This window comes from Candida metapsilosis (assembly GCF_017655625.1).
Source record: "Candida metapsilosis strain BP57 chromosome Unknown scaffold2, whole genome shotgun sequence".
NCBI classification, from domain to species: domain Eukaryota; kingdom Fungi; phylum Ascomycota; class Pichiomycetes; order Serinales; family Debaryomycetaceae; genus Lodderomyces; species Lodderomyces metapsilosis.
The window spans coordinates 424,016-444,886 of record NW_027138160.1 but is presented as its reverse complement, the minus strand read 5'-3'; the positions used below and the strand labels follow the sequence as shown (position 1 = coordinate 444,886).

At 38.4% G+C, this 20,871-nt stretch overlaps 10 protein-coding genes across 10 annotated transcripts; 6 read left to right on the top strand and 4 right to left on the bottom strand. All coding sequences in view use genetic code 12, as the record gives it.

The window, feature by feature from the left end:
* Positions 1-78: 78 nt before the first annotated feature.
* Positions 79-906, bottom strand: I9W82_001699 (acetate uptake transporter family protein; the record flags this gene model as incomplete). The annotated part of the gene is made up of 1 exon (XM_067690472.1): positions 79-906. The coding sequence occupies one exon, from the start codon at positions 904-906 to the stop codon at positions 79-81; it is 828 nt and encodes a 275-aa protein (XP_067548935.1).
* Positions 907-1,642: 736 nt separating this feature from the next.
* On the top strand, positions 1,643-3,553 carry I9W82_001698 (uncharacterized protein; the record flags this gene model as incomplete). The annotated part of the gene is made up of 1 exon (XM_067690471.1): positions 1,643-3,553. The coding sequence occupies one exon, from the start codon at positions 1,643-1,645 to the stop codon at positions 3,551-3,553; it is 1,911 nt and encodes a 636-aa protein (XP_067548934.1).
* Positions 3,554-4,893: 1,340 nt separating this feature from the next.
* On the top strand, positions 4,894-6,978 carry I9W82_001697 (uncharacterized protein; the record flags this gene model as incomplete). Its single annotated transcript, XM_067690470.1, has 1 exon — positions 4,894-6,978. The coding sequence occupies one exon, from the start codon at positions 4,894-4,896 to the stop codon at positions 6,976-6,978; it is 2,085 nt and encodes a 694-aa protein (XP_067548933.1).
* Positions 6,979-7,384: 406 nt separating this feature from the next.
* I9W82_001696 (SNAP receptor) lies at positions 7,385-8,221 on the bottom strand (the record flags this gene model as incomplete). Its single annotated transcript, XM_067690469.1, has 1 exon — positions 7,385-8,221. One exon carries the CDS (start codon positions 8,219-8,221, stop codon positions 7,385-7,387), a length of 837 nt encoding a protein of 278 aa, XP_067548932.1.
* A 2,986-nt stretch (positions 8,222-11,207) lies between these two features.
* WSC2 (Wsc2p) lies at positions 11,208-12,713 on the top strand (the record flags this gene model as incomplete). Its single annotated transcript, XM_067690468.1, has 1 exon — positions 11,208-12,713. The coding sequence occupies one exon, from the start codon at positions 11,208-11,210 to the stop codon at positions 12,711-12,713; it is 1,506 nt and encodes a 501-aa protein (XP_067548931.1).
* A 1,631-nt stretch (positions 12,714-14,344) lies between these two features.
* Positions 14,345-14,764, top strand: I9W82_001694 (uncharacterized protein; the record flags this gene model as incomplete). The annotated part of the gene is made up of 1 exon (XM_067690467.1): positions 14,345-14,764. The coding sequence occupies one exon, from the start codon at positions 14,345-14,347 to the stop codon at positions 14,762-14,764; it is 420 nt and encodes a 139-aa protein (XP_067548930.1).
* A 127-nt stretch (positions 14,765-14,891) lies between these two features.
* I9W82_001693 (GCV1) lies at positions 14,892-16,085 on the top strand (the record flags this gene model as incomplete). The annotated part of the gene is made up of 1 exon (XM_067690466.1): positions 14,892-16,085. The coding sequence occupies one exon, from the start codon at positions 14,892-14,894 to the stop codon at positions 16,083-16,085; it is 1,194 nt and encodes a 397-aa protein (XP_067548929.1).
* A 185-nt stretch (positions 16,086-16,270) lies between these two features.
* On the top strand, positions 16,271-16,888 carry I9W82_001692 (uncharacterized protein; the record flags this gene model as incomplete). The annotated part of the gene is made up of 1 exon (XM_067690465.1): positions 16,271-16,888. One exon carries the CDS (start codon positions 16,271-16,273, stop codon positions 16,886-16,888), a length of 618 nt encoding a protein of 205 aa, XP_067548928.1.
* Positions 16,889-17,191: 303 nt separating this feature from the next.
* Positions 17,192-18,628, bottom strand: I9W82_001691 (uncharacterized protein; the record flags this gene model as incomplete). The annotated part of the gene is made up of 1 exon (XM_067690464.1): positions 17,192-18,628. The coding sequence occupies one exon, from the start codon at positions 18,626-18,628 to the stop codon at positions 17,192-17,194; it is 1,437 nt and encodes a 478-aa protein (XP_067548927.1).
* Positions 18,629-19,343: 715 nt separating this feature from the next.
* On the bottom strand, positions 19,344-20,708 carry I9W82_001690 (lipase family protein; the record flags this gene model as incomplete). Its single annotated transcript, XM_067690463.1, has 1 exon — positions 19,344-20,708. The coding sequence occupies one exon, from the start codon at positions 20,706-20,708 to the stop codon at positions 19,344-19,346; it is 1,365 nt and encodes a 454-aa protein (XP_067548926.1).
* Between the last annotated feature and the right edge of the window lie 163 nt (positions 20,709-20,871).

The following is a 20,871-nucleotide window of genomic DNA, read 5'->3' as shown; positions in this document are numbered from 1 at the left end:
GTGTGTGTCAAAGAAAAGGGCATGTTCAATTGAATAGATGTTTGAGTATATATACATAAGCAACTCCTTTTTTTTTTTTTAAGCAGGCAATGTCTTTGTTTTATTATGAAATACTCGCAAAGGCAATGTAGGAAAAATGAGATAACTGTTGAAGTGGTTAGAGACCCCAGAAAAGCAACTGTACCAACCAAACAAGGCGCTAATTACAATCAAAACACCACCACCTCGAATGCAACGAACACTTTGTCTCATAAACCCAGCTGCAAGTAAGAAAAATCCAAAATCCAAAGTGAAAAATAATAGCACAAAGGGCCAGGTTGACTTGAGCGTACAGAGTAACATCATAAATGTGAACAATGCCCAACCAAGTAAATAGAATCCTGTGGCATTATTAAACTGCTCAGTATCCGCGCCTCCATAACCGTCAATTATTCCAAAAGTGGGGATGAATATCGCTCCAAACGACATCCAAAAGCTACCGTAGCTGACAAAAGCTGTGAATGCGAAAGTATTACCATTAAAGAATTCACAAACGCCAGCCAAAAATTGTGTTACCCCTCCATAAAACACCGCAGCACCCATAACTCCATTCAATGTGGTAATACCCATAGCACGGGCTAAAATTAAACCAGCAACAAAGGCAGTCAATGCAAAGCCTGCTAACCCAAGTGCTGAAGCATTTCCCCATTGATGTTGAGGCCAGGTAGTATATCCGGGATTGAGCTCTCCTTCAGAAGGTTTCTTTAAATCTCTTCTGAGCACCTTTTGATTATTGATTACAGTCCGCTCGTCATCTGAAACAAGGGTTGAATGCATACTGGTCAGTGGAACAAACTGGGGATTAGAAGGGCCAGCCTCCAAAGGAGTAAGAGGCTTAGGCTCGTTGTTCTCTTCAATTGAAACCATGATGATACTTGTGGCTTGGATTTGACTTTCGCAGCGACAGATTGCCTCCAATATATGGTATCCATTGCAAAGCTTGTACTTTCCTCAGCGGATGTTATAAATGCAGTGGTATGTCAATGGAGGTAGGAAGATGTAAGTTTCGTTGAGCAATCATTCAAGATAGCATACCCCTGCAGATACCACAGAAAAGGTTGGTAGCACGTGATAAAAAGTCCTGCGTTTGTGTCGTGAAATTCACGTCACACGTAAACATCTAACAATGACTATAGACTGCATTAGATTTTTGCAAAATAATCTAAGTAGCGTATATAAGTTATAGAAGGTGATAGTTTCTGTTAATGCTGTCTAGGTGGTCATATCAATTTTTTACAAAACTTTGTATAAAAACATCTGCAAAATTACTTTTTATGAACTCAAATGATGCAACCCTTCAAGCTTTTATATAAAAAAAAAAATGCAAACGTTATAACAAAGAAAACCAAGGTAAATAGGGCATAAATTTGAGTGATCACTTTAAAAGTAAATCTCACATTCACCTTCAAATGTTTATAAAAGTATAAAATTTATTTGATATGATTCGATACTGCATACAAGTCAGTTTGGAGAGTGTTAAAAATTAACTCAAAAAGAACTTTTTCTTTTTTTTTCTCTCTTTCATCTGTCATCATTTTTGACGCGGTGAGCGCTACAACACAAGCATTTACACCCTTTCAATAATATTCATGTACCCAATCATATGAGCAGCTTTAGTGCCGAAGAAGAATTGCCCTTACAAGGGTTCATTGTGAAAATCCCTTTGATAATTGAAAACGAAACTGCATCCAAAACCCTTTCCAAAAGCTCGTTGTGGACACACGTTACTAAAGCAGATTATGAACCAAGCGAGGATCCCAACTTTATCAATATCTCAATAGTGTCTATATGGGAAGAAGGATACTATCATACTACTATAAAGAAGCAGAATTTATACAATGTGTTTGAAAACTCATCGTCGCGGAAGATTAAAATTGATCATGAAAACACGTACGACGTGTTTACTGACTTGTTTCCCTTGGATTTGGATACCTATTTAGAAAATGAGGGTAAAGAGGGGGTGCATAAACAGCTTCTTCTAAGTGCAAAGATCAATGTTCCTGAAAGTAGTTTCAAGAGAGGTGAGGGACTTAATCCGGATACTTTACAGATACAGATAAAGAGTACTGGAACATTTAATCCAACCATCGGTAAATTTGACTTGAACTCAGTGGATTTTGAGACTTCAGAGCATTTGAAAGATGAAGGAAATTTATTCAATTGGTTGCAGTTGTTTGATAGTCAGAATAAAGAGCTCGTTCGAAGGTTGATCCAAGCTAACGCCGAGAATGAACGACTAAAGACCGACAATACACTTTTGCAAGAAGGAATGAAACAAACACAGAAAGATTGCGAGGAGGTAATTATAGATTTGGAATCCAAGTTTTACCAAGAGATTAACTTGAAAAAGGATGTTATTTTTGAATTATCAAAGAATGAACTACCGAAAACCGAACTACTCGGCTTGAATGTCAACTTTTTGGCCAACGTAGCTGAACAACGAAACGACAAAGAAGCTAGTAGTACTCTGAAAAGAACAACCGGCCGAAGAAAACGTGTCAAGCAGGAGAAAGGAGCAATTACCAGGAAGCGCAAGAGTAAGAAGGAGGAAGTTGAAAGTGAAGAAGAGATATCGGACTATAAAGGTGACACTGACTTTACTGATGTTGATGACGAAGATGGAAATGTTGAGAATTTAGTGTATGTCAAAATTAAAAACGAGCCAGAGCTTGAGGAACGACCGAAAAGATACAATTTGAGAAGTGGCTCGAAGCCAAATGTGAAACAAGAGCCCAATATGCAAGAGCAGCGTGGTGTGAAACAAGAGACTAAAGTAAAACAAGAGACTAAAGTAAAACAAGAGCCTAAGGTGAAACAGGAGCCAGACGTTCATCGAGAACCGAGTACGCAAATTGCTCCCAGATCCCCCGAATTGAAAGACGATTCCAACCCTGTTGTCGTTAAGCCAGATCCATATGCTAACAGCACACCATTCAACCCGGATTCCCTTTCATTCGCCAATGACAGCTTTCTGGACTCCTTAAAAGTGGAGAGCTTGCTACGGAGGTCTCGAAACCCTTCATTTAAGTTGGAAACTGATCGAGATATCTTCAATAGTGCAATGAGAGATGATTCAAAAGGAGAGGCCGATGACAAAGATGAAGACATGGCTGAGAATGATGAGATGACGAAGACTCAAGAGAGTGAAGATCAAGAAAGTGATGAGAGAACAGAATATAGCTCTGATGATGTTGATGACGGGGAAATGTCAGAACGTTCAATTGATGAAGATGCTGAAGCAAAGGAAAAGGAGAAGGGAGACAGAAAAGAGGAACTACAGGAAAATACCGGTACTGGTACGGACAGCAAAAGCAGGGTCAAGAATGGATCTTTTGTTGAAGATAGTCTTGGAAGCAGTGCCTCTAAATCCAAACCCGATGTAGCCAATGACACGCAAGACAAGACAGACTATTCCAACGACGAGAGTGTCAACAAAGATACCGATACAACAGGGAGTCGACCAGCTGCAAGCCAAGCAGATGTCGAGACAGATTACAGTGATGATGATGATTGACGATTTACGATGATAATGACGACAATATAAGAACAAATGTCCAGTTTTCGCAGTTTGCGGAACTAATTGATATGAACAATTTTTATGCCCTTTATGGATACTAAGATGTAGTTTTTAATGCGGTATAACTTAAGAAAAGTAGAATTATCGTTGTTTCCCGAGTCGCATAGAGCTTTTCTTCTAAGAAATAACCGGGAAGTCAATTGTTTCTTTTTTCTCTTTTTTCGCAGTCATGCATTTTTGCAGCAAATACAATTGGATCAGTTTATTAACCAACTTAAACAGGGAAACTAAATAACCGTAGGGATAACATAAGCTTGAAAGCCACAAGGAGATCACTCCTTCTTCGGTTTTAAAAGGATGTGATTACCTATCTTCAACTTAGAAGTAAGATGTGCCGCTTAAGATGATCTTTGAGTAGATTTTGCGCGTCTTCCCTTCCAACAGCTGCTCTGCCCAAAATTACTAGACCTCATCTTGAACCATGCCTTCTAAGTGCTATCCTAGAAGTCTTTTCCATGAAGGATCTATCGATTAAACGAGTTACAAGCCTCTGTGGAATATTACTCTCCTGTATATAAGAGAAAAAGGAGAAGAGTAATATGGTAGCGTTACTTCTCTCATCTCTCAGTCTCTCTCAGTCTCTTCTTCAACATATTTTTTTTTCGTCTTTCTTTGATTCAACACTCATCTTTCTTTAAACAAGCCATCAAAAGTCTTAGAAAACTAAACTACACCTTAACAAACACACTTTATCAAACTTTGCTTTTTTTTTTCATTTTCATTTCGACTTCATTTAAACATACATCTACAGTTTTATTTTTTCAATTTCATTTGTTCATTTTTTCTTTTGTTTTTTATCAAAATTTTCAACTGTTCTTTTCCATTTTATTTTTTGATATTTCAAGTTTAACAACACACTATTTGAAAAGAAAAAACAAAAGCATCAATCCTATTTCATTTAGTTGCATCCACTAGTTCATCTGTCATTTCCTAATAGCACATTGCATTTACGTTTTTTTATTTTATTTTTCTCATTTGGCTTTAATTTATTTCCCAGATCAACCGGTTCTTGATAGAGACAAAGGAATATATACTATTTGATCCGTTGTGTTATTTTACTGTTTTCTTTTTACAATCAAACTTTTGGTTTCCAATCTTGCATTCATTCTAATTATCAAAAGTCATTCAATTAGAAAAAGCCCTTTGCAACACAGCCTTTTTCATTTTCTTTTACTTCATTTGAAAGAGTCATATCCGCGTTATAGAACTACTGCAATTTGCTGGTATTTATCAAAAGTTTTCAAAGCATCTGAAACTTTGAATTTATTATACTGATCATGTCATATTTCGATCCATATCAAGGAATGTCACAACAGTACATTGGACAACAGTACTACCCACAGTACTATCCTGAACAACAGAACCAATACGGTGACGGTGATGGGTTCTCTTCAGGTATTCAAGGTTCAAACGGAATGGAAGGACCTCACAATCCCTACGGTGCCGGACAAGCTCCATTCAACGGATTTAATTCTGGAAACACGTCTCATTTGATGATTTCTAGTGAATATAACCCCGATTTGAATGCCCACCACAATTTCAACCAGTTCAATGGCAGTGGAACATTTCAAGGAAACAACGGGTTCAATAACATTGATGCCCCAGCAATTGGATCGACTACAGGAGGAGAATTTTACGCTGAAGAGGGCTCTTTTTTGCAAGGCAATGGATCTAGTGGACACATTCCTTATTCCAACATCTTGCCTAGCGAATACGATCAAAGTATGTTGGGACAACCAAACGATATGTATCAGCATCAAGGGGACAATGGAATTAACACTTCAAATGCATCCAACGCACAAGTTTTGGGAAACGGTGGTGCTAATGGTGCTTCTGCTGGTGGAAACACAGCTCCCAATGCAGCTCCATCAAGAACTGTTTATTTGGGAAATATCCCGGCAGATATTGAGCCCAATGAATTGTTGGATTATGTTCGTTCAGGAATCCTTGAAAATGTAAAGATCATCGCAGCTAAGAACTGTGCATTCATTTCATTTATTGACCATCAACTGGCTTTGCTTTTCCATTCTGACTGTATATTGAAAAAGCTCAATATTAAAGGGCATGATATCAGAATTGGATGGGGTAAGAATACTCCTATCTTGCCTGCAGTCTTGGAGGCTATTCAACGTGATGGTGCTACGAGAAACGTTTACTTGGGAAATTTGATCAATCCTATTACTGGAGATTTGATTACAGAACAAGAATTAAAAGAAGATTTGTCTTGTTATGGTATTATTGACAGTATCAAGATTATCCCAGAAAAGGGTATTGCATTTATTCATTTCTTAAGTATCCTTAGTGCTATTAGATGTGTGGCTAATTTACCATTAAAGGAGAAATATTTGGACAAGAAATGCTTTTATGGAAAAGATAGATGTGCATTTATCACTAAAACTCAGCAACATAATGCTGCTCAATATTTGGGTTTAGCTCCAGGAATGGAACATATTGTCACGGCAGCTGATCGTGAATTTATTTCTAGTGCATTGGTTCAACAATCAGCAGCTGCAGCCCAAATTGCAACTCAAGCTGGTGGTGCTAACAATTTGGGCAACCGTACTGTTTACTTGGGTAACTTGCATCAAGATTCTTCTGTTGAAGAAATTTGTAATGTTGTCCGTGGTGGATTATTGCAAAGTATTCGTTTCTTGAAAGAAAGACATGTGTGTTTTATTACATTTATTGACCCAATTGCTGCAGCTCAGTTTTTCGCCATGTGTCAATTACATGGATTGACCATTCACAACAGAAGAATTAAAGTCGGTTGGGGTAAACATTCCGGACCATTGAGTAATGCTCTTAGTTTGGCTGTTTCCAATGGAGCTTCAAGAAACATTTATATTGGTAATTTGAACAATTTTGACTTTTATAACCCCAAGAAATTGAGAGAAGATTTTTCCAAATTTGGTGATATTGAACAAATTAATTACCTCGAGGAGAAGAATTGTGCATTTATCAACTTTGTCAATATTGCCAATGCTATCAAAGCCATTGACGGTATTAAACTGTTTCCTGATTATAAGAATTTGAAGATTAATTTTGGTAAAGATCGTTGTGGAAATTTACCTAGACAATTTCAAAATCAAGGTATGCCTTTAGCTGGTGGGGCTTTGGGTCTTTTGGAAAATTCAGCCAATGCAATGGCAACTCCCACCAATAATAATGAAAGTGGCCCCGGCACTGTTGTTAGTGGAAGTGGCGGAAGTGGAGATGGATCGTTTTCTGATTTGACTGATTTCAAAGATTTGAGAGAAGGATCTGCGTTACAAACTGGCCATAATGCGTTTGAAATCACCACTGGAAGCAAGAGTAGCTCAAACTCACCATTGCAATCACCAAGCAACTCCATCTTACAATAAGGGGGTACCTCCACACCAACACCTTCTTCTTACCACATCCTTTGCTTCAACTTTTTTTTTATCCATATTTATTGACTTTATGATGATGCATTTTTGTTCCTTTCAACAAAGCCATTTTTATTACACTTCACCGATTTTACTGTTGTTTTTGACTTTTTGTTTTCATTCATCATCTCAACACACGAATGCTGTTGTTGATATTGGTTTTTACTACACTTTTGGGTTTTCTTTACCGTTTTTTTATTGATCTTTGCATAAGTTTACAATTTATTATTTTTATATAGAAAAGTTTTTTGTCATGAGGCTCTTTGTTTCTCTCTATTTTATATACATAGTCATCAATTTTTAAAAGACTAGACAGTCCACATCTTAGGGCATTACACTCTTCTTTGCAAGTTTTTCCCTCTTACCTTATTCTTGGAACAATAACGACAAAGATCAACATCAACAAAAACACTCCGATCACACCAACAACACATTTCAATAAAAACCATAAACTTATCCTACCACCAGTCTTACTTTCCAAATAGTTGTTTAAGTTCCGATCAATCACTTTAAACAAGTTTGAATTGCGGATAATATTTTCATTTGTTTCATTAAGTATTGATATATCATCACCTAAAATCTTGGAACTTAGAGACATGGCACTCGTTTTCAACGTAGATGTAAGTTGTGACAATTCATTAAGTATGTCATCTTGAATCGATTCATGGTACGTGTTGAGTTTGTCAACGTTGTCTGGTGATGTTGAGTCGAGATCAAATTTCGATTTGGATTTGGAAAGAAGACGATTACGTAGTTCTGTCAAGTTCTCATCGTTGTTGGATGTAGTGGATGTAGCAGGATCGTTAGTCGAATCGTTGTTGTTGTTGTTGTTGGTGGTGCCTTCGATTGTTGATTCGCGTCGTGGTGTGTTTGCTAAATTATACCATTCAATCAATTGATCAACAATGTACAATTTCTCATCAATTACATCAATAAGCAACTTGTCTATTCTCAGTTTGACATCTTGATACAGCTTGTGGTTCTTGAATTGATTCAATAGAGGGAGTTGTCGTAATAGCGACGTTTGTAGTAATTGCAACTTGCATTGAGCAGTGTATGGCGATGGAGATATTTGCGGAGTTTGTGTATTGCTCAGCGGAGAAAAGTTGTTTAGTGTGAATAAGTCCGGTAGGTTGAGTTGATTGATCTCTTCTTCGTAGACAATCACGATGTTTTCAATAGTTCTTAACGATGTCATGGTTGGCCGTTGTAGCGCAATCGGGTTTCGATTTGGTGAGCAAAAAAAAAAATTCAAAGAATCAGAAATGAAAAGTGATGCAATTTAAATGGTATTTACATATTGCTTTGACCATTGGCAAGACATTGACTTATACCAATATGGCCTAGAACTCATACCAATTATGATTCAAATCAAAAGAGGAGCTACAGCAAACGGATAGTGAGATTATTGTGACACATTTACAACACAATGAAAAAACCCACCACATCTAATCTTTATCCAAAATGTCAGCCCAACTACTATCAAACAACGATCTACGGAAGATGTTTTTTTCTTTCAATTAGAAAATGATCGTGGTTAGCGAAAAAGGCTTTGTTCTGATCTAAGGATTTTAAGAAAACAAAAGCAAGGTATGTCATTAACCAACAATTACAAGGCGCCTACGTAAATAGGGCTCCATAATAGTTAGTTTATAATCTCAAGGTTTAGTTAGTTTCTTTATATCCTTCTTGACATAAGGAAGAAGAAGAAGAAGAAGAAGAGGCGTTCAATGAGGAAGAATTTTTTTCTGCAAAGAGCTTCCTTCACTATTTTCGGGTTTTGTTATTTGTACACGACCTTTTTCAATGCTACTCTATTTTGCAACAACTCAATGAATGCACCTCTTTGTTTCGAATGGACAGTAGAAAAGAGGAAATAGACACCATGGCTTGGATTAAGGGGTCCAGATACGCTACTCAATTTTTTGTCTGGTCTAAATGTTGGAGACTAATTTTGTGCCAACTTTACGCATATATTTTGAAGAATTGCTGTCAATATAGAAGTAAAGGACTAGATTGGTAACCAGCATACCTTAAAAGAAAGTAAATCTAGTTCGGTGATGTAAACTAAAACTATATTATTGAGATACAAATCGGCTTACATTTGCCAAATAGTTCCAAAGCCTTGTAAAGCTGTTGTTAATATACCACAAATTACGAAAAACAAGCAGCTTCCCCTGTCAATCAGACGTACAAAAAAGTAGGAAATATACCTAGAACTAGATTCAGCACGAGTGGCTTATTGAAAATTTTAAGGAGAGGTTCATAAAAAAGTACGAGGAACATTTACTGAATGAGGCAAAAAAAAAAAACAAAAAAAACAAAATGAAAATAGAGAGATCAGGGAAGAGTCAGCCATCAGCTTACTCAGTATTTTTTTCTTGAAGTCAACGATTCATTCGCCCCATGTTTTTGTTCCAAGAAGTTTGTTTTAAGTGAAAATTCCAGGCACGAGAATTAAAGCTGTTGTTGTTTTGGTGTTTTGGTGTTTTTGTTATTGTTTTCTTTTGTGTTACGCTGTTGATCGAACAAACGCATTGTCCACGAGAGAAACTGCCGGTTACAATACGGAGAAATAAATCTAGAACGAAAGGTACGAACAGCTGATATGTGGAAGAAACAGTCGTAGACTTTTTTTTTTGATCTCTTTCCTCTTTATTGTGTTGTCAAGAAATGTTCAAATTGTTCTGTCCCCCACTAAGAAGAAATTGTAATGTGACGCTGAGAAAGCTTTCTTTTTTTCTTTAAACGCCGGAAGAGACAAAGCCCTGCCGGACTTTATAAAATCAATGATATCCATTCAAAGGAAGAGAAAATAATTACGTGTCTAACGCGTCATCAATATACTGTTACCATCGTGTGATTTATCTATATATATATATCCCTTGACCCACTTTTCACCGAAAATGACGCAGTGTAATTAGACTTATTGAAAAAGGTCGGAGATAAATTTCTTATTTTTTTTAAAGTTTTGCACTGGCGTCAACGTGCACATGCGTGTGATCTCGTAAGCTGTGCGATGCGCCAATAGTAGAAAAGATTTAAAATTTTTTTATTTAGTTTGCTTCCGTGACTATCTTTATATTTGCTTTATCAATCAGATCACCACCTTCCTTACAAAGTTTAATCATATAGGGGACGGTATAGGAGAAGCTTTTTTCGTTGATATTTTCTCCTTTCCTTGTTGTTTACTAAATAAATCTCATTTGTCTTATGAACCGTACGTATGATCTCTGTTTGTGTAGACGAACGAAGGAATTTATTTATTTTTTTGCCTTGTTTAACAAAAACAAAAGATTGCTTTCACACTTTCACATATTAAAGCGGTTATTTTGTGTAAATTACAAAAAAATTAGCTCTTTGTACGTACTTTATTTAAAATTTCACCTGTGAATGTGCTGCACATCCGTGATGTCTCAATCAGGATGAAAAATTTCTCAATTGAGCAAATGAAAAAAGTTGAAGGGTTTTTAAAAAATAAGAAAAATAAAAAAAAAGATCAGGCGGCAATTGTAATATAAAAAAAATGATAGTATTATATTTTCAAGGAGGATTATAATAGAAGCTAACTTGTCAGTAAAGGGATCACTACAATGATGTATACACTTATCTCTTCTTCAATGAAAAGCTTAACAGGTAACTTCAAGTCCGTTATAGTATAAAGGCTATTTCGGAAATGAGAAGAAGAAAGGATGTATTTCCTGTATATAGCAGTATACTTTTTGGTGTTTTTGTGGTATTGTTGATGTTTACCAAAAAAAAATAAAAATTTCTTTTTTTTTTTCTTTTCTTATTGTTTATATCTCTCTCTCTCTCTCTATATACAGGAAGTTTAAAAATGTTATATTGTTGTACAAAAAGGCCTTATTCTTTTCATATATTCAAACTCAAAATCCCAAGAACAACAACAACGACAACGACAACGACGACTGTCAAAAAATTTTAAAATCTTTTACAACCTTCTTCCTTTCTCATTCAAACCAACCCACCCACTCACCAACTACTTCAACAACGACGACCTCCTCAACTGAATTATACCCGCCGTCTCATACAAATCCAAAGATCTACAGAGGATTTGTATAAGGAAAAAAAAAAAATACCCCCCTTACATCCACTTGCATATCAACTCAACTCACAGATCATATTTTATAAGAACCACAGCAACTACAGAAAAGAAGAGAGGCATGCTACCTAACCATAAACTAGCCTTACTTCTATCGTTCTTCAGTTCTACTGCTCTTGCAGATAATTGGTCAAATCTGGGTTGTTACAAAAGTTCAGCTTTGTCAAATTTACAATCACAAGGTTACTACATATGGCAGTCTTCAGGTCATTGTCAACAAGAATGTGCCGGAAAAAGAATAGCAGCGCTTATTAGTGGTAGCCAATGCTATTGTGGTGATTCCGACCCTTCACTGAGCTCAGTAGATAGCTCAAATTGTGATAGTTCTTGTCAAGGTTATGGTTCTGAAAAATGTGGTGGAGATGGTTATTACACTGTTTATGTCAACTCAGACGCTGATAGTGAAGACTCACAACTGAGTAGTAGCAGTAGTTCGCTGCTGTCTACATCTTCGTCCAGCTCCTCGTCTAGCTCCTCATCCAGCTCCTCGTCTAGTTCATCATCGTCACAACAACCACAAACTAGTACTGTAAAACAAACCACTACAGCTCAACCATCAAGCACTTCTAACACAGAATCCTCTGAAACACAAGCAACCACTTCTTCACAAGATCCAGAAACATCTACAGAAGTAGAATCATCAGTACAACCAACAACCATAGTATCCACAGTCATAAACTCAGCAAATACCAAGCTGCAGTCTGTCATTTATCGTACAGTAATTGCATCCCCATCTTCACAGCCTTCATCAACATCGTCTTCTTCTTCACCAACTTCATCGCTGGATGCATCGCAAACAGGAACGTCCACAAGCTCTGAATCAGCTTCATCATCATCATCATCATCATCCGACGACTCAAATTCAAACAAGAAAAAGGGAACTTCTGGAGGAGTTATTGCTGGAGCTGTTGTTGGATCAGTAGCAGGAGTAGCAGTCATTGCTGGCTTACTTTTTGCATTCTGCTGGCTTAGACGTAGAAAGCAAAACGACGACGATGACGATGATCAATTTACATTATCAGGACCCAAAGCTGAAATGATGTCGGAAGTTGATTCACCAACTCCACCACCAACAACCCTGGACCCTAACCCATTCTTATTGGCTAGTGGATACAACTTTTTCGATACTTCACAACAACAACAAAACGGCAATGGCCCAGGAAGATCACCATCGCTTCAACACACTCCAACACAATATAACAACAACCAATTCCATGGCTCTTCTCATGGTGGAAGTGGAACTAGCGCAACTGGCATGTTTGGCCATCAACAACAATCAAGCTCAAGCGGAACCAGTGGTGGAGGTGATCACTCACTAGGGTCAAAAGATGATTATGCCTTTTACGACTACAACAGTGGAGGAGATGGAAGTCCACAGCATAATAATGGTCTATCACCATCCAACGGACAACAACAACAACAACAACAACAGCAGACATCACATCAATTCCAATTCCTCAATGGCAATTCACCTGAACCAGAATACGGTAGGAGGAAGTTGAGTAATGGTTCGCTACCTGACATGATAGCAAGAGAGCCAGGGTCGTTGAAGGTGGTCAACAATTGAGAAAGCTTTCAATTGATAGAGAAAGGGTTTCTTTTCTTTTTTTACTTCGCATTATTACAAAGGAATGTACATTCATTACAGATACTGTTGCTTTTTATCCACTTGTACATTTATCTAACTCAATTTATCCATGTTAACAGACCAGTGATTGACGGTGAAACTCATGATTGTATCAAAAGCATCGAGTTTACGAACGGCACAAAGGTAGGAGGACATGGAGAAAAAAAAAAGTTTTGTGGGTTGAATTTTTACGAGCATTCCTTATGTTAATTTTTTTTATTTTTTATTATTATCATGTTATTCAAGTACGTTGCACTTCATAGCAATGCGTTTCACGATTTCAATTAGTTACGGTTTTTTTCATTGTCAATTATCTAGATATGATTTTTATAGAATATATGTTAGATATTGCTACTTTAGAGTGTTTAATTATGCTTCAATATGTAGACTTTGAAGATCTTGTGGGCTCTTGTAGCCTAGCGATGCCGGAGCAGCAGCATAACGCACGTTTCGGCAGTTAATTTCCGGTTGCAAGATTTTAGTTGTTGGAGGAAAGCGCGTCAACCATTGTATCTTGAACGTTATGAAGGTCATGCGTTTGATCGTTTCGATACAGCAAACTTGTACACCCCGTAAGAGGTCTAGAAACATCTAACCGCGCCTCATTCGGTCGCCTTCTAAAGAAACATTCTAGAACTTGACGAAAAAGAATCGATCATTGGTTATTGTTGTTTGTTTTAAGCTCGCGTCTTATTGTTATTGTCATTTTTTTTGTTCTTCTCTTTATTTATGTTTACAAAAAGCAATGATTTTGTATCATGAATAATTTCCACGATTAAAGCCAACATTGAAAAAGGTTGTACAAAGTGTACCTCTGGTTGTGGTAGATATATATATATAATGACGGGATTCAGAAGGAAAGGTTATGAGCTTTACGCGTTATACACGACATCACAATGATACACATTTTGTACAATGAGCGCAGCAGCACGTGCTACAAATATACCTGTCATATAGAATACTCTCTGCATGGAGTTTTTGATCCAACTTGATCTAGAAACGCATATGGGGGCTTTTTCTTGTGGGCTTTGACGCGTGATTTGACGCCTTATTTTTCAAGATAGAGCCGAGCTCAAAACTGGGCCGGCTACAAATGCACCCCACCCCCCCATTGTGATTTATGGTAGAACATTCCTTTCTAGTGCAGAGCTTTCCATATAGTTGACTTTGAGCTTAGTGGACTGGGTCTACACTTTCTTTGGCACTCTTACCTGAAAGCATTGGCTACTACATCATTGTTTCTATGCGTTGGTGGCCTAATTTTAGAGCCAATTTTACTCAAAGCAAGAGCATTTTTCTTTACACAGCAATAGTCTTCGTGCTAGAAGATTCAGCAGCCACCGCTCCAGCATCTAGCCAATGAACTACCATGGTACCCTGTTACTCTATATCGAAACACTTTTAGAACCATGAGCTAAAATATCACCAAAGTTAGGTTTGTAAGAGATAAGCACCATTGTCACGTCCCAATTGGGAAATATTTTAATGCAAACTTTGGTAGCTTGCGAAAGCATATAAAAGGTGACAACTTCTGCAAAACTTGACGGGTACTGAGCCCAATATTACTAACAATGCTACCCTACGTGATTGAATCGGGAAGGAAAGTTGAAGGGTTTGGATATTTGGAAGGCATATACAGCGAGGACAAGTTTGTCAAATGCGAATGTGAATTGTGCGAGTATTGGAGACAAGCAAAGAAACACCGTTTTAGGGCTATGATCCTTGGAATATTCATGCCATTAATTTGGGTTTTTGAGATTATCAAACATGTATGTTACTTGTATACTGATCTAGTGTTGAAGCAGTCCAGTCGTGCTTCCATCTACTACACTAATGAAAGCCATATGCAGTACCATCGCATGGCAAGAGACAAGTTGTGGTCTTGGGTGGGTTACAATTTGATAGCTATAGTGATTGAAGTATTGGCGGTGATGTTGTTAGTGGTGGCTGGTCAACCACGACCAACGGACGGAACATTCCTTGTGGAGTAGAGTCAACGGATTAAGGGATTATTTTGACTCTGACTTTCGCGAAGTCAAATCTTTGTAGGTTTTTTCATCTCCACAAATAAAGATCAACAAGACCCTACCACTCTTTACTCCTGACAGCACCCCTACAATGCTAACCAGAACGCTTTTATTATCCCAAAAGAGGCTCTCCTCGACAAGTTCGCTTTTAAAGACCCCATTGTATGAAGCCCATGTCAAGTTGGGCGGAAAGATGGTTCCCTATGCTGGATTTGAAATGCCAGTTTTATACCAGTCCCAATCACACATTGACTCACACAATTGGGTAAGATCTAAAGCTGGGTTATTCGATGTCAGCCATATGTTGCAACACAATGTCACCGGACCCGATGCACAATCATTTTTGGAGAAAGTCACCCCTATCGATTTGAACTTGATTCCTGAAAACAGTTCCAGTTTATCAGTGTTGTTGAACAAGGACGGTGGTGTGATTGATGATTGTATCATTACCAAACACGCCAAGGACAAATACTACATGGTGACGAATGCTGGGTGTAGGGAAAAAGATGTCCAATTCCTTAAAGATGAATTGAAGGCATTCAATTCTGTGCAACACAATACATTTGAGGGTACTCTCTTGGCCATCCAAGGACCCAAGGCTCAAGAGCTTTTACAAAAGTTTACAAATGAGGATTTGAGTAAGATTTATTTCGGCCAGACAAAGTTTATCAAATTGGCTCCTATTTCAGCTACTGTTCATCTTGCTAGATCAGGATACACCGGAGAAGATGGATTTGAGTTGTCTATCCCATCAACTACCCCAGAAGAGGCGGCCGAGGCTTTAGCATTTTTCAACACTTTGGTCCACGACTATCCCGATGTAGCAAAACCAATTGGATTGGCCGCAAGAGATTCATTGAGATTAGAAGCAGGTATGTGTTTGTACGGCCATGAATTGACAGAGGAGATCACACCAGTTGAAGCCTCATTGACTTGGTTGATCCCAAAGACACGTCGTGAATTGAATGACTCTAGTTTCAATGGTGCAGCTAAAATCTTGAGTCAAATCAAGGACAAGTCTACTACACGTAGAAGAATTGGTCTTACTTCAAAAGGACCTTCTCCTAGGGATGGAAATAAGATTTACAGTGAGGATGGTAAGACGGAAATTGGATACATTACATCAGGCTCACCATCTCCTACCAACGGGGGTAACGTTGCACAAGCCTATATTGATAAGAAAGCCAAGATTGGATCGCCAGTGAAGATTGAGATTAGAGGCAAATTAAGAGATGGAGTGGTGACCAAGTTGCCATTTGTACCAAGTAGATTGTATAAACAGTAGAGTAACTTGACGCGTCAATTTTGCAACTGTTCTTTTTTTTTTATTTTTCCAAAAACGTAAACAACGGATTAAACCCCTTTGTGGGAAAAATCACGAAAAAGATTACATCAAAGACTAAATTACAGAAATTTACACATTCCGTAACTAGCTGTTTCTAACCATCACCTTCATCTCTGTTCACATCAATGCCATCCACACCTTCACCTACAAAGAGGTCTGCTCTCTCTCCCAAAGTCTGCAATATCCACCCACAGTCACCTCAAAGGAAGAGCTTTACATCCAGTCCAGGATACAACAAATCACCACTCAAGTTGGAGTCAGAATCGCGTACCCCATCACCAAAGAAACGCAAGCCAGCTACGTCTCTTGGATTCACTATATGGGAGGATAAGAAAGACAACAGTACTCATGATGTGGTAGGGACTCCTACCTCCAACAAACTTAACCATAATGATCAAGAAAACGTTCTTCAACCGAAGCCAATGTGCAGTCGAAGTGGCAACCGCTCACCTTTAAAAGATTTGAGTTTGAACTCATTCAAGGGCTACATTACAAGTGACGGAGTAACTACACAACTAGACGAGCTTTATCAACCAATCAACTTTGAAAATGAATTCAGATCAGCTCACAAGTTTAATAACTTACCATCATTTGTAACACCAGTGAAAAAGAATAAATATTTGGTCAGGTCAGGACAAAAGAGTGTGTTTTCCAAAAAACACGCCAGGTCATTGTCAGCTGGTAAGAATGATATCAAGCGGGACTTGGTACAAAAGCCCAAGTTTGCTATACTGACAAGCTGAATATATTCATGTTAATAGTCTGTATACCCACTTAATACCCAGTACGTATCGTAATAGGCCTACCTGTAGTAGATTCAAACCGCATCTGGATCTTTGAAATTTACTTGATCATAGGGAATACAACTTTGCATTCAATAGATAACTGATAATATACTGTATCATCATTATGTTGAATTTTAAACATACGTTCTTCATAAATGCTTTAGGAAACGATTTCTAACTAATTGTACTTACTTCAATGCAGCTAACCTCAGTTGATTATTTCAGCGGTTCTACACTCTTTCAACAGGCAGATACCTCTGCTCACAACTTCTTTTCAAGGCTAGTGCCAGAATTCAACTCTTCAGGATCAATTTCGCAAACAAGACCTTCTTTCCTCTTCTCTTCTCTTATTTGCAAGTAAGCAATAGCTCCAACAACAAATAACGTAGCAGCTGCAGAACTAATGAGCGCAATCGCACCATTACGGAATCTCGGTGCAGTATCAGCTGCAAAAAACACAATCGACCACCATGCATTCATTGTGTTCCCCATCATGTTCATCGAACTGATAACAATTGCACGTTCTTGTAAATCATCAGCACAGACCATATTTGCCCAACTAAAGGAAATGGTTTGGGCAGCGTATGAGACACCGTCCAAGTATTGAGCAACAAACACAAACCCCTTTGAATACGGCTTTGTAATTTGAAGGATGGGAGAAATCAACACAAGACCCGCAATGATCAATGATACTTGCCAATGCTGTCTTCCATTACCCACATTCCGTACATAGTATGCTGCAGCTCCTGTGGACAAAGCGCCAACAGCGAACACACCCATAGGGAAGTGGTTACGATCAGCAATTGGGTATTCGAAATACTGCAACCATAACGCAAAGACACTATTGGTTGCAAATGATTCATTAATCGCACCAACGATCCACAACGTTCCAAACAAGTACCAATGCCAGCTACCGAAGACACGGGCAAAAACATCCCAACCAAACTTATGATGTTTTGGTTTGACTAATCTTTCCAATGCCATTGCATGTTCCTCTTCAGTAAAATAGAACGGTTTGCCAATATCAGGAGAGTCAGGGAAAAAGATGAACCCGTAAATGACAATAGGAAAACTGCACATAAAGTCCATGATAAACAACACTCTCCAACTTGCTAATCCATGCCATCCATTCATATGCTCATGAACTGCAGCTTGAAGAACTCCTGAAAATATTTGCCCAATTAAACCACTTGATGTGAAAACAAAAGTACGAAGAACCAAATCTTTACTGTTGGTATAGTATGACCCCAAAATCAAGTGCACACCACCAAAAATACAACTCTCAAACATTCCTTGTATAAACCTGATTACACAAATTTGCCAGAAATAATCCACCTTGTATGTCCCTAAGGTGAGGAGGGACCAAGCACTTGCACAAAACGTCAACCAGTAACGTGGCCTAATCTTTAACAAAATCAAATTATGAGGAATCATAGTGATGATATAACCAATATAGAAAATGGTGTTGATGACGTTGAAATCTTTACCACTCAAGTTCAAATCCTCTCGCATACCAGATACATAAGCATTACCAATATTAGCACGATCAAGGTAGTTGACCCAGTAAAGGAGACACACATATGTGAGCACGAAAGTGTCAAGCTTGTACAAGTACTTTCTTTCCTTGGGGTCAGACGGTGGAACGCCCCAAAGAGCATTTCGGACTCCTCTGAGTGGCTTCAATAAGGTCTGCTTCATTTTGATAGAGGAAGCGAGTCTATAATCTGAAACTCTTTATTAAATTCACCACCAGCTGCAGCTCACGTAGTTTTATACCGTGATTTCTTATTGAGGGGGGGATTTGCGGAGAGTCGCTTGCAACTTCATATTCGGTGTACGTTTTTTGGCGATCTCACTGAGCCGCTCACCTCCCAGGTTTTCTTTTCAAGAAACCATCTCATCAAATATCACGGGATCTGTTTCTGCTTTAGGTAGCAAGCGACATGGTTCGATTTCTAGCGTTGTTTGGATCAAGAATAATTATTTCTTGGAAATATAATAACGTACTTTTCCTTTGACTTGAACCGAGGGTTCAACTTGATGGGCTCACAAATCCAAAAGCAGTAATAAGCGCCGTTTAGCTTTCAACTCATTTTAAGCTTTCCAATTGTCGGTTAGCTGGGTTCCCTTTTTTGCATGAACGAAAAAGAGTACGGCTTATACATATAATTTCTACAGGCGCGCTTCCGATGGAATAAAATACGAAGAATAAACTTCGCTAATTTAAATACTAAACCAAGATCGCCAAAAGCACCGAAGTATGGTACCTGCGGCATGCAATGTCTATTATCGAGGCTGTTTACGCCACAGTTAACCTTGCGCTTCCACTTGGTACCTTCATATTTTACAGGCGCTGAAGGGAACCGACGTACAAGAAAAACCTACAAGCACATAAATTGATTCACCTGCTGACTCATGAAATACTTATATCAAATGTTTTCCCACCTATGATATAATCAAGAATACTAAACTCAAAACCCAAAAAATAGTCCTTTGTCTCTTGCTTAACCTCGGGGTAGAAATATAAATTGTTCAAACGTTGGGTATGCACACATCCTTCGACTGGGTTTCCCCCATTGAATAGCTTTTCGATCCAGGTCCATGCCGCTGCAGCTCCAATAATCTGCTGTCCCACATGCGCCGTTAACAAGTCTTCTGCAAACTCCAACGACTTAATACCCCAGGAACACCATTGTTTAAAGATATGACGAGGTCCAGTTATGGGAACAATTTCATCAAATAACCCATGATAGAGAAATATTGGAATTTGTGGTAGATACGTCTGATTCAAATGACAAACGCAATTATCTTGAATGATTTTGCCAATAGTCTCATCATGAAGCAAGTCAAAACCACGAGGGAAAGTGCGATTTGGTCCTTGAAAGAAGCTACGGAAGCGGAAAAAGCTCATACCTCCGGCAAAACAACGTTCTAAACCTTGGTTGAAAAATTCGGTATGTTGTGAGTCGATATTTTCATTGAGAATCTGCTTAAATTCTTGGTACTCGTTGGATAACCCATGGAGTGCTAAAGGAATCAATCCAGCAAAAAAACCTCCATCAGTGATTTCTGCAGTGGCTGTTATATTTGTAACGAAGCCTCCCAATGCACATCCCAATAGATTTTCCTTCAATTCGTGTGCATAAGTCGGCTGCAAACTTGCGGCCCAGCCTGATGCAATGCTACCACCGGAATAACCCCAGAGTACAACCTTTGCGGAAGGATCAATACCAGTGGTGCTTTTGGACTGCAATGCGGCTCTCACACCATCCAAAACTGCATATCCCAGCTGCCGACCAGCAACAAAACTGGAATTAAATCCTTCATAGTCAGAACTGATTACATAGTATCCTTGTTTCAAAGCTGGCACTAGGAACCTCATATCTAGCTGAGAAGAAATTGTTGACAATGGTGCTCCATATTGGAATCCGTAGCTGGGACTGCAATTGATATTGGCTGAATCTTGAAATGTTTGGTAAGACAATACTTTTGAAGGTTGAGAATTAAATGGCTCCATAACAGTCATAACAATGGCCGTTGGCTCGCCAAATGAATTTTGCGAACGGTATAATATCTGCCACGATCGTTTTAGCTCAAAAGTGAAGCATATGTTAACAAGTTTATTTGGCGTTGGTCTCGATCTGAGGATAGTTCCTAATGGAGCCGACTTGAAATCTGGTGGAGCCAAGTAGAATGGATCTTGATCGGGTGCCACGAGTGGAAGTTGTAATGCATTGATACTTGCTGAAAGAATGATAAGAATGGCCAACTTCCACATTGAATTGTGAGACTGATTCCTACATATGCCTCACGCTAGATTCGTTAGCTTCATTATATAAAATGAATGCAAAAACCCGAAATGGTAGCTTCGTATGCTTTTTGTGGGGGGAAAAATATGAGAACAGTTATTAATTCCTAATCTTGTCACAAGCGAGATCCGG